Source organism: Bos javanicus, chromosome 10 (assembly GCF_032452875.1).
Source record: "Bos javanicus breed banteng chromosome 10, ARS-OSU_banteng_1.0, whole genome shotgun sequence".
NCBI classification, from domain to species: domain Eukaryota; kingdom Metazoa; phylum Chordata; class Mammalia; order Artiodactyla; family Bovidae; genus Bos; species Bos javanicus.
Genome location: NC_083877.1, coordinates 59,419,617 through 59,431,629, shown reverse-complemented (window position 1 = coordinate 59,431,629; position 12,013 = coordinate 59,419,617). Strand labels below are relative to the sequence as shown.

Below are 12,013 nucleotides of genomic sequence, written 5' to 3'. Positions count from 1 at the left end.
CTGAACTCACTTAATCCTTCCAAGCACCATGAGTTAAGTATTGCAATTATTTGAATTGCACAAAGAAGGAAAGTAAAGCAGATTAGGCAAGTTGCCTACAGTCACAGAACTAGGGAGTGACTAAACTGGGATGAACACAACATTTAAAATATTACACATAAGGTGAAAAAAAAAACATAAAATACAGAACTGATTAGGTAGGGTGGCAAGAATCAGTGGTGTTTCTTCCTATTCAATTAATATATTAGAGTGGTAAGGAATCAAACAAATACAAAACACTTCACGCACTTTCAAATGCTCATTTATGTGCAGTTCCTTAGTCAACTTGCATAAATTGCACAGTGTAAAATTCAAACTCAGCTTATGCTAGTATCTTTAATGTTTATTGAAACATAACCTTAATCCTTTTAATCCCAAGAGATACATAATCATACAAATTCACTGTAAAAGTTAGAAAATTTGTGTAAGTAAAAAGAAAACAGTCTTCTATAAAATTACATACAGAAATAATCACGTAACAATTTGGCAATTTCCTTCCAGATGTCAATATACCTGTTATTTAATAAAAATAAAATCATATTTTTAAATTTACTTTTTTTTACTTAACATACACCAAAACATAATTTCATGTTTTTACATTTTTATGGCTCAGCAGTAAAGACTCTGCCTTCCATTGCAGAAGCAAGTTTGACCCCTGGGTCAGGAAGATCCTCTGGAGAAGGAAATGGCAACCCACTCCAGTATTCTTGCCTGAGAAATCTCACGGATAGAGGCGGCTGGCGGGCTACAGTTCATGGGGTCGCAAATGAGTTGGACACAACTTAGCGACTAAACAACAAAGCATTAAAAAAACGGCTAGGCAGGACCCCCATGGTAGGAATGTATCCTAATTCTGTGAAACATCTAAATTGTTTACAATTTTACAGCATAGAACTGCTTGTAACCAAGTCTGTGCTCTACCAGTTACTAATTCTGCTAACTTGGGTGAGCTACCTAGTAATTTCTCTATATCTCAATTTTCTCTTATGAAAAATGGGAACAGCATTACTTACTATATATGATTAATGTGGGGAAGGAATCAAATGTGTTAATATGCAGCTTTTATTATCAATGATGCTGCAACTGGTTGTAAACAGCTACCGATTTGTTGGTATATTTCTATTACACCAAAATAAACACCAAGACAAATTCACTTAAAATTTTCACATCAGAAGGTATGCCCATTTTTCAGGCTTTGAATATACCAAACTACAGCTGAGTTTAAAAAAACCCTCATTAAATAGTTCTCTCATTTAATACTCATTTTTCCTTATCCAAGAAAATGAAAACTATGATCCAGTTAAGCTAACTTGTTTCAATTAGCTTTTGCTCTTCCACTTTTGTATCTGCAAACCTACACATATTTGTAAACTCTCAGTCCGTAAGGAACTTAAGGAAACCTGGCCGAAATCCTGATTCGGCTCACCATTTCCCCTTCTCTTGAATTCCTAACTTGAACGCCCATCAGTGGAAGGGGACAGCCTACCACCAGAAACAACCCATTATACTGTTGTTGAGGAATTTTTCTTCCAGGAATGTTAAAATCTGCCTTCTTCTAATTTCTACCCCTTACTCCTAGTTCTTTCTGGTCAAATCAAACCTGATTGTTCTGACAGGAGAGATGAGCTTCTCTTTTTTGGGCCAAAGATCACAGTTTTTCAACTTTTCCTCCCTTCCATTTCCCTCCACAATCAAAATTCTCTAGCCATGCTCTATAGTTGGGTGGTTTTTAAACTTAGTTGTTTATCATCTAAGGAATGTGAGAAAAACAGAGTGGGTCAGTTCCTATCCTACTTAAGCTTGAGCCTCCATAGGTCTTTTTAATGAGCTCTCCAGCTGATTCTGATACAAAGTTTCAGAACTGATCCAAGATCCCACTTAAAATAGGATAGTATGCTATTTGAAATAATACCCCAGGTACAACACAACCAGTACAAAGTAAAGTGGGGCTGACACCTTGCTCTTCAAAATGGCATTTACTTTTTAAAATTTTTTAAGTGTTCATTCATATTAAATGTACAATCAGTTAAAATGATCGAGTCTTTTCCACACTATTTGTGCATTACCATCTTGGGCCCTAACAGCCAACCTTTATACTCATTCCCATTAAAAGGTTAAGAGAGCCAGGGCTAAGAATTTTAGGTTTCTATTTCTAAGTGGACCAATGGCCCTACAGGTGGATTTATTTTCAGTGGGGAAATCACTTAATGGTCAAGCCTCTAACACTATGGACATACTTAGCCCAAAAAATAAAAACTGCATTAGCCCACCAATGTCTGAACGGGAGAGGTGGCTGCACCAAAGTATCTTCTCTGTGCAGAACTCTGTTGTCAACATTGTGAAGTAACACACAGGCCCTAATACTAACACTAATAAACTGACCAGAGAGCCTGATCGAACAAACATCTTCAGAAAAAGTTAAATATACTAATTATAGTTGTCCTGAGGTAGACACATTAGTGCTACAGAAACCTGATTACTAGTTGGAAAGCTCAGGGACCAAAGAAATGACTCACTGGAAAACTAAGTTGCCCTGAACTTAAAGGTTTTGTTTCAGTTTGCTTATTAGTATTTGCAGAGAGAAGAGATGGAGCCTATCCACGCTCAACCTGCTTGCAAAGGGCTACGGCACCCTCATCATTAATTCATGAGTCAAAACTTTCTCGCAGTGACTCCTGAACCCCTCACAACTTGTTTTACCTGCTATTGCTAACTTAAGGTACTCAAGGGCCAAAAAAAAGTCCATTCTATAGACCATGAGCTCATCATAAGTATATCTAGAACTGAGGGTGGGAAGTACAACTCAAAATCCAATCTGATATTTATTTTCATGTGAATAGCAAACATCAAAAATATACCTGACATTTTCTAGCAATTACATGAAGACAGACCAGATGCTTCCTGTTGATGGAACAGGAGAGAACTACAGACTGACAGAATCAGACTAAAGTTCACAAAACAACCAGAAGCTTCATTTCAGAACCATTAAACCAAAGCAGGTATGGCTTTAAGTGTTCACACATTTACAACCGTCCTCCAACCTAGAACACCCAGACTGATTCAGAAATAGATAACTCATGAACTCTTAAGTTACAAGTTAGCTCTACATCTGTATATGCGTTACAATGCAAAAGCAGTTTCACCAAAGGTTTCACTGCGGGACTCCTTTTTAATCTGGCATTCCGATAGTACTTTGAAGTGTTCAACTTCAGAAATTACATTTACACACAAGTTTTCACAAGCAAATTTAACATGGGATTCGTGTTTTACTTGTGTACATCATTAAAAATAAGTTGTGGAATTAAAAATTAAGTTTAATCATTTAAATTTTTTTCAAATATTCTGAGTCTCTAAAATCATATGCAGATTATGCAATCTTTATTCATGATGTTTATGCATCTAAATCCCAAATTGAAAAAAAGCTAGAGCTCAAGAAAAAAGCACAGGAAACAACCTTCTTATCCGTATTTTTTTAAATGTGTCTTTTACAATAATATCCTGATTTGATTTGAATGATGAGAGCAGGATAGAAATGACACATTTTTCAGCTTTTGAAAAAAGGAATGAGTATACAGTGGCGTTTACCAACAGTTACATGATGTGATACCACAACAAACTGAACGCAGAAGTAGGTTCACGAATCCAGCTATCTTCTGTTAAACATTCAAAAGAATCAGAAATGCAAAACAATGTCACTCTTGCCTAAAATATCACTGGCGTTAACATGCAATAGTCTTTTGTTATTTTGTGGGAAAATAAATTCGAGAAAATGTTAAAAAAGACAAAGGCATCTTTCGTTTCCTTAAATTCAAAATCTGAGCGTGAAAGTGGAAGTGTCAAGGTCGATGGTTACATGTCAGTGAGAAGAAATTTAAAGCAAGCCGGGTGGGTCTCTGTGTGAAAAAAGACTATCTGCAAAAAGAACTTCTGGCCTCTAACTTCTGCATAATAAACTATGGTGCTTTAACTCTGGGAAGGCAAGTTACTGCACTCATTACACCAAACCATTTTCTAGATGAAAACTGTACTTCACAAAGTAACTTGCCTGAATCGAGACAGCAAATCAAGTGTACAGAGAGAACACTTAAGATACTTCCACATTACCAAGCCCCCTTCAGAAGTACTGTGGTCTCTGCCCCTCCTTTGAACAGATGTCTCCACGCCACAGTCCAATCAGGTTTAAAGCAAGAGTTATGTGTACTGAAAACAGGCTTCAAGTGGGAAAACACACACAAAGCAGGCCTATATCATTCCTTTGGTTTCGGTTTTCACGATGCACCCTCGAGGCTAGGCACGCTGGTTCAACATGGTAAGAGAGCTTCAAAGAAAACACACTAAAAACACACTGATGGTGCTGAGACAGAAATGACCTGGCAAAATTCTCAACTTCGTCCCGGAGGCCGTGCACCCGCAGATGCCGGCGGGCAAATGCCAAGAGCAGAAGTCCCCAGCATCCAGAGCAGCTGGCTTCCTCCCTTAGCAACTCGAGTCCCCGAGGCCGAGGCAATCGCCGCGGCCGACCCGCACGGAACCAGCTGGGCGCTCCCGTTAACCCTGTCCGAGCCGGCCAAGCCGGCTGCTCCCGCCGCGGCCCGAGCGCCTCCAGGCCCCGCGGCCCGAACAGCACACCGTGCCGGGGGCCGGCCGCCCCCACCGACCCTTCCCCGCTCCGGCTGGGCGGTCCGGAGGCCCAGACAAAGACAGCGGAGGCTCCCGGGGCGGCAGCGCCAAGGCCGTAACGCGCCAGCCTGCCTCGCCCGCCCACCGCCTGCTACTCGGCGGCCGCAGTTCCCGCAGCCCTGGCCCGACCCTATCCCGCTCCAGGGCCGCCGCTCGGCACCGGCCCGGCGGAGAGCCGCGGGGAGGCCGTGGTGCGCCGGGGCCGACGAGGGGGCGGCGGCCGCCACCATGTCTGCCCGCCCCTCCCAGAAGCGGGGTGCCAGCGGACAAAGCGCGGCGGCGGCGCGGGCGGAGCGGGGACCCAGGCCCACCCCGCCGACCCCCGCGGAATAAGCGGGGCCAGGAGCCCCGGAAACCCGGCGCCTTAATGCAATAAACAGGAAATCGCGGGGATGATCTGGGTTCCGGGGGAAGTGGAATTATTTTTTACCAGCGAAGAGATCAACTTCCACATCCGGTGGTAACAGGGCCCTACACAGACCCGCACTGACCTGGAAAAGCTTCGGGAGCGGCGACGGGGGAGCAGCAGGAGGTGGTTCGGGGACCCGAGGCGCCTCGTACCCTGCCGGGCTGACGCGGCCCCGCTAAACACAAAGCGCTTCAGCTGCACAGGGCGCTATTTTCCGAAAATGCCGCGTCTGGTCGGCGCCCAAAATCCCCACCGAAAAGTCCCCCGTGCTGCGCGCGGAGGGACACATGGTGTGCGAGTGAGTCAAAGCTCCCAGCATCCCTCCCAGACCCGGCCCTCGTCGACTCTTAGCCTGAGCCTTTCCGCCCCTGCCCTAGTTAGCAGATCCCCCTCCCACCCACTCTCCGATCCCTTCCCGGCGGGAGAAAAAGGGCGAAAGGGTCTGATTTTTGTTTTTAACGAAGAGGAGGGAAATAGGCCATTTCTACAGCTACAGCCACACAAAGAAACCGGCGGAATGATCCCTCTTCGGCGACCGCAAGTCCCGGCTCGCCCAGCGCCTGCGCGGCACGGGGGTGGGCGCTGCGGCCGGCCATGTGCGCGGCGGAGCAGCGGGCTGGCCAGGCAGCCTGCCCGCTCGTTTCTGCGGGGCTAGGAGTGGGAGGCTGAAGTGCGTGTGCTAATCTCTCCCGCATGAGCGCTGAGATGAAAACATACATGTTCGTGTAGCTCCCTCCTTTTTAAACATTGTGTTGGTTCCTTATACTTTGTAGATCCTAATAACTGCTCGCTGAATTCCCTTGAATTACTGTCAACTCAGAGGTAGAAGTCTTGTTTTTCCGGGGTTGGGATGTTAAGGTGTTTGTTGCATTTTATTAAGAAAGTAGCAAAAGTTTATTTGAGGGCGCTTACCTGGCGGCCCAGTGGTTAGCACTTTGCACGCTTCGGCTGTAGGGCGCGGAGGTTCGATCCCTGGTCAGGTAAATAAGCTCCTGCATGCTCCGCGCCCCCCCCCCCCCAATTTATTTGAGAATGGTGATTTGCAAAGTAAGAGTCTTATGAGTTTAATTTACTTACAATGGGTAGCTAAGAAACCCGTAACGTAGATAAACTTCTTAACAGATGAGCCAGGGAGTGACTTTTGCAATCTTCAACCTTAACAATTTTTGGCATCTTATATCTATGAATTGGGAATATGGGAGAGAGCACCAAGATTTTAATTTAGAAGAGTTTACAAATGAAATACATATTGCCCACTGATTTAGGGTGGCCTCAGGTAAACAGTCTTTCTCCACCTACCTATTTGTAATATTGATGTAGAGATTTGTCTTTGTGTAACTTACAAAAATGTTGTGCCTAAAATAAAATGAATGACATAGGAGTCGTATTCTGTTTTTTCTTGAATATTTTCAGTGCTTCTTTGGATCCTCACATGCTTTTCTTTAACATTGATTTATCTGAGTAAACATTCAGTTAATGGTTGCAATAGAATCTTTGCTGTCGTTTTTATGCTGCAGAATGTGAACAAGTAGATAGACATCATCAGGAGTATAATGAGGGTAAACTGCTGAATGCTGAGAATTTCATACAGGAGGAATCCCTTATTTACCTGTGAAGGAGGCATGGCATGTTGCAGGAAAAGCAGTTAGCTTTAGTAAGGGATTTGGGGAGACTTTCCAGACAGAAGTAATGAATGCAAAGGTTAGGAGGCAAACACTAGAAATGGTTGAGTGTGTGGAAGATTTTGCAGAAATCCTGTGTGCGGAAGACTTTTCAGAAATGCCTAGAGATGTATCTGAAGACGTCTAGTCATAAAAGCCTTGAGCGCCATGTGCAAAACAGCTGAGAGCTTTTGAGAGCTAAGAGGAAGATGTTGAAAGATTTTAAGTAGAAGCATAGTAAGATCAGATTTGTATTTTAGATCACTATTAGGTAAAAGTCAGAGGCAGAGAGAACAGTCTGTGAGAGATTAATGACTTGAACTGAATGGTGGCAAACAGGAGTGAAAAGTATGACCAAAGATGTTGCTAAGAGCTTGGTGATTTGGTTGACTGAATGGGGAATGACAGAGGGTCATGTCAAAAATGACTCCCAAGTGTCTTGGAGGAGCAGTCTGAAGGATATCTTTATGGAGATTAGAAACAAGAGAAGAGGAATACATATTAGGGGAGGAAGATGGTTCTGTTTTGACCATGTAGAATTTGAAGTGCTTATGAGGCAACTAAGCAGGTATATCTAGTAGGTAGTTAGGTATTCTTTCATTTAAGTTGTTTTGAGAAAAACTGTAACTGGCACTCTGCTCATTTAGGCAGATTAAGCAGGGAAAAGACCAACAAATTTCCTGCTCCTGTTTCTGTGGAGGGAACAGACTATAAAGTTTTATAAAAGAAGAGGGAAGATAATATCACAATATCTTTCATGAAGAAAATGAAAGGGTATTTGGATGAAGCATTTCTCTGGGAGAGAGAGCCGGCAGAATTTTGGAGATTGTTCAGAAATGGCCTCTCTCAGAGTTCCCTGATAGCCTAGTAGCTAGGCTTTACTGAGTGGGCCCAGGTTCAGTCCCTGGTTGGGGAACTGACATCTTGTAGGCTGCATGGCCTCTGAGAAAATATTATTTGGAGCTAAGACTGGAATGGGAATAAGTTAGTTGAGGCCAGTATTCGAGACCAAAGGAATAGTAAGGCAAAAATCCTAAGGTGAGAAAGCAAGAAAGGCAATGTGGCTCAGGTCTAGAGAGCAAAGAAAGGAATAGTAGAAGTTTACATCCTTAGTAAGTTTCAGAGCTTTAAAGCCATTGAAGAATTTTAAGGAGTAGTGGTTGTTTAGTCACTCAGTCATGTCCAACTCTTGTCAGGCTCCTCTGTCCGTGGGATTTCCCAGGCAGGAATACTGGAGTGGGTTGCCATTTCCTTCTCCAGGGGATCTTCCCAACCCAGGGATGGAACCTGCATCTCCTGCACTGGCAGGCAGATTCTTTACCACTGAGCCACAATGGAGTAACATAAATAGCAGTAGAGATAAAGTGAATGTATTGAAGAGATATTTTGTCATTAGACCTAACCTATATTGCTAATGAGTCAAACAGGGAAAGGGAAAAATCAGGAGGTTTGGGACTTGATTATCTAGTCTAGCACTGTCCAGTATAAACATAACATAAGGCATATATGTAATTTTATAGTAGCCACATTGAAAAAGTTAAATGATTAAAAATTAATAATCTTTTATTTGACCCAATGTATCCAAAATAGTACTATTTCCTGTGTGATCAATATTTAAAAGTATTAAATATTTTAAAATGTTTTGCATTCTTTCTGTTATTACTAAGTAAGTGTTCAAAATCTGGTAATGTTTTTTACATTTATAGTATATCTCAGTAATTGAGATATTTACAGTTTAAAATTTACAGTTGAAAAAGTAGATTCACATACTCAAATCATTCCAAACATTTCAAAAATTGTGCAGTAATTGACTTATGTAAAAATTAAAATCTTGCTTCCTAAATTAGCCACATTTCAGCTGTTCCATAGCCACTTGTGGCTAGTTGCTACTACATTGGACACTGTAGGTCTACTGGAATAAAGAATAGTAAAAAATGAGACCAAAAAAGTGTGGAACCAGCCTGGAAGGCCTTTGGTGTCATGTTAAAGGATTGGGATCTTACCCTAGAGAGAAAGGGAATAGTGGATAGTTTTTAAGCTAGGGAGTAACACAGCATTGTTTGATTACAGAAATCAAGAGTAAGAATTTAGAAACTTAGAGCAATTAGTGTTACAGTAGTTTTACATCTGTGGTTGTAATAAAAATTGAGGGTTTGTATTGTTGTATATGCCTTTGTTTTCTTCTTTCCCTTTTCTAGTCACTTATTTTTATATTTTATAAAAGCGTCTATGATCTTTCACAACAGATAAATTGTGAAGCACTGCTCTAGAGACAGTCAGCTGAGGGGAATCAGAATGACCAAGTAAGTTCCCAGGCGACTTATCTAAACTCATGATTTTTCTGTGGTTTTTTTTTTCACTTTATAGTGAGAACTATAATAGCTAAGAGGGCTTCCCAGGTAGCTCAGTGGGTAAAGAATCTGCCTGCAATGCAGGAGATGCAGACAGATGCCAGTTTGATCCCTGTGTTGGGAAGATCCCTGGAGAAGGGCATGGCAACCCACTCCAGGATTCTTGCCTGGAGAATCTCAAGGACAGAGGAACCTGGCAGGCTACAGTCCATAGGGTTGAAAAGAGTTGAACACGACTGAAACAGGTGAGCATGCATTCACTCATAATGGCTAAGAGGGAAATAGATGTACCCTCAGCTGTTCCTGCCCTATCTAAATTGAAGACTACATGGAAATAACCAAATTTACAATGGCTACCACTTATTAATTAATTCTTATTTGCCAGTCATTATGAGAAGAATGTTAACATATTACTGTCTCATTTAACCTTCATAATAACTCTTAAAATAGGTATTATTAACCCCATTTTTCCAAAGAGGAAACTGAGTCTAAAATAGGTAAATAACTTGCCTAAAGTCATCAAGTTGGTAAATGTTAGAGACAGGATTCTAATACAGGTCTCTTTTCAAAGCTATTGTCTTTAATCACTTTTTTTTGCCATTATAATTCAAGTATCTATCAGATTCCCTGGCACACATTGTTTTAGAGAGAATATGAAGTCGACTACATTACCTCCCAGAGAATCATTAGTGAAATTGGGGCCAAAGTAAGGGGAGTTCGTGGTATTCTAATAGTATCAGAAAAATGCATTTATTTTTATAATACAAATATGTGTTTGCTCCTATTCAGAATGTACTGACTCCCACAAATCAATAAAAAATAAAAAGACAACACAGTAGACACTGGTAAGAGATTTAAACAGTCACTTCAAAAAAGAGGGTATCTAAATGACCAGTAAACATATAAAGATGCTCAACTTCCATCACTAGGGAAATGTAAATTAAAATCATGAGGTACTGTTGCACACCCACAATAATGGTTAAAATGGAAAACACAGGCAATGTCGGTACGGGAACAAATGAAAATATACACTGTTGGTGAGAGTGTATGTTGGTATAGCCAATTTGGAAAATGCAAACTTAAAAAAAACACATGAAACCAAACTTGACATAGGGATTTAGGCTTAGGTAGTAAAATCTATAAAGAAAAGAAAGAAAATGATTGTCTTTAGGTGGGGAGTGATGCCTGGGCGGGTATGTAGGGGCGCTTCTAGGGTGCTAGCAATGTTCTGTTTCTTAACCTGGGTGAGGGTTGCAGGTGTTCACTTTTTTGTTGAGCTGTCTGTTTAGGTGTCAACTACCAACTATTACCTTGCTGACTGAGCCAGTCTCTGAGCCAAGCATTAAAATGTGAAAGATAAGGTAGGTCTGATTTCTGGGGATGGCAATGGTGAAGGAGAGGAGAGACAGATGCAAAAAAATACTGCAAAATATGAGGCAGTTTGAGAAGCTGAAAGAGGATGGCCGTTAGAGTAAGAAGCCCCAAGTTCAGGACTTAACTGATTTTTCAATCTAGGCTGTAACTACTCTCTAGCTTATGACCCAGGTATATCTCCTAACTTGCCTTAATTTCACTTTTCTCACCTGGGGCTGAGGGAAGTTTGATAAAATGGATGTTTTTGTTTTGTTTATACCACTTTGTAAGCTATTAAAATGCCATATAAAATTTTGCAAATTTTTGATTCAGTGTGATCGGAAAGGGGAAGGAGTGAGGATGACTGAGATTTTGAGTCAGAGTGATGAAGGTTTTGGTAATAGCATGAACTAAATGATTTGGAAAAGATACTCTGTTTATGTGTTTATGCCAGAACATCAAGGTGGAATTATCAAACAGATTAAGAACCTAAGTTTTGGTACTCTGAAAAAAAGGTCAGAATTGGTGAAAGAAATTAGAAATTACCTGCATAAGGGTAATAATTAAAGCCATAGGAGTGACTTCGTATCGTTGGAAGAGAATACAGAAAAACAGTACTGAGGACAGAAAAAGGAGGAGGAGAGGAAATCAGCCTTTATTGAGCACCTACTGAACTGTATGCCCACTGCTCTACATTTATTGTCTCATCTATTCCCCTCAAATTCCAAGATAATGAATGAAGCCTCATTTGGCCAACTGCCTGTGTAGACTCACAATAAGGTAAAGAACCAGCATTTCAAACCAGCTTGACTCCAGCTTGTATGGTGCACTACACCATTCCTAGAGCCAAGTGTATCTCATAGAAGTCCTGGCAAAAATCTGAGTCAAGGAAGAATAAGCCCTGAGAAAAGACCATTGGATTTACATGATTTGTGACCAAGGAGTTTCTGGAACCCAGAGCAGTGTCTGTACTCCATCTGTTGTGCTTCTGTGAGCATGGTTAATCCAGACAAACATTTGTGTCCTAGACCTCTGGCAATAAGAAAAAAAGTCAAGATGGTAACTGTGAAAATTAGTGTAATGAAAACAAAGTCACTTATTAAAGCCTAGCTAGATACTTTTTTTGCCAAGTGCTTTAAATCATGCCGAAGCTTGAAAGAGAAATGGGAATAACTCAGACATGATTCAGTGTTGTTTGCTGCTTTGTTCATGTACTGCCGAGAACTATCTTGAATATCACCAGTAGTATGAGTCCTTCACTTTGGAAAACACTGAGAAGTTATATAATAATATTCACTGTTTGGAGTGCACTTTAAGTCACCTGAATTTTTAAGGAAAAAGATTGAGATGGCTTTGCCAGCCAAGGACATTATAACTTAGAATGAAAGGTAATTTTGCTGGTGATAAACACATGGCTTTTGGAAAGCAGCAATATCTCCTCAAAATTTAGAGTAATTCACCGTATCTATGAGGAAAACTTTTCCCTACTAAGTTTATTAAAACTATTTACTCTTGGAATA

The 12,013-nt window shown here is 41.1% G+C and overlaps 1 protein-coding gene across 9 annotated transcripts in view; it reads right to left on the bottom strand.

Annotated features, from left to right (window-relative positions):
• GABPB1 (GA binding protein transcription factor subunit beta 1) overlaps positions 1-5,295 on the bottom strand; it is a 71,499-nt gene extending 66,204 nt beyond the window's left edge. For 4 of the 9 annotated variants that reach the window (XM_061428788.1, XM_061428793.1, XM_061428789.1 and 1 more), the window contains exon 1: positions 5,211-5,295. Coding sequence is in view for 5 of the 9 variants with exons in the window: in XM_061428791.1 (XP_061284775.1) it covers positions 5,150-5,173 (24 nt within the window). In the remaining 4 variants the exon portion in view is untranslated. The other 5 variants (XM_061428791.1, XM_061428796.1, XM_061428787.1 and 2 more) reach the window with 5 other exon arrangements.
• Between the last annotated feature and the right edge of the window lie 6,718 nt (positions 5,296-12,013).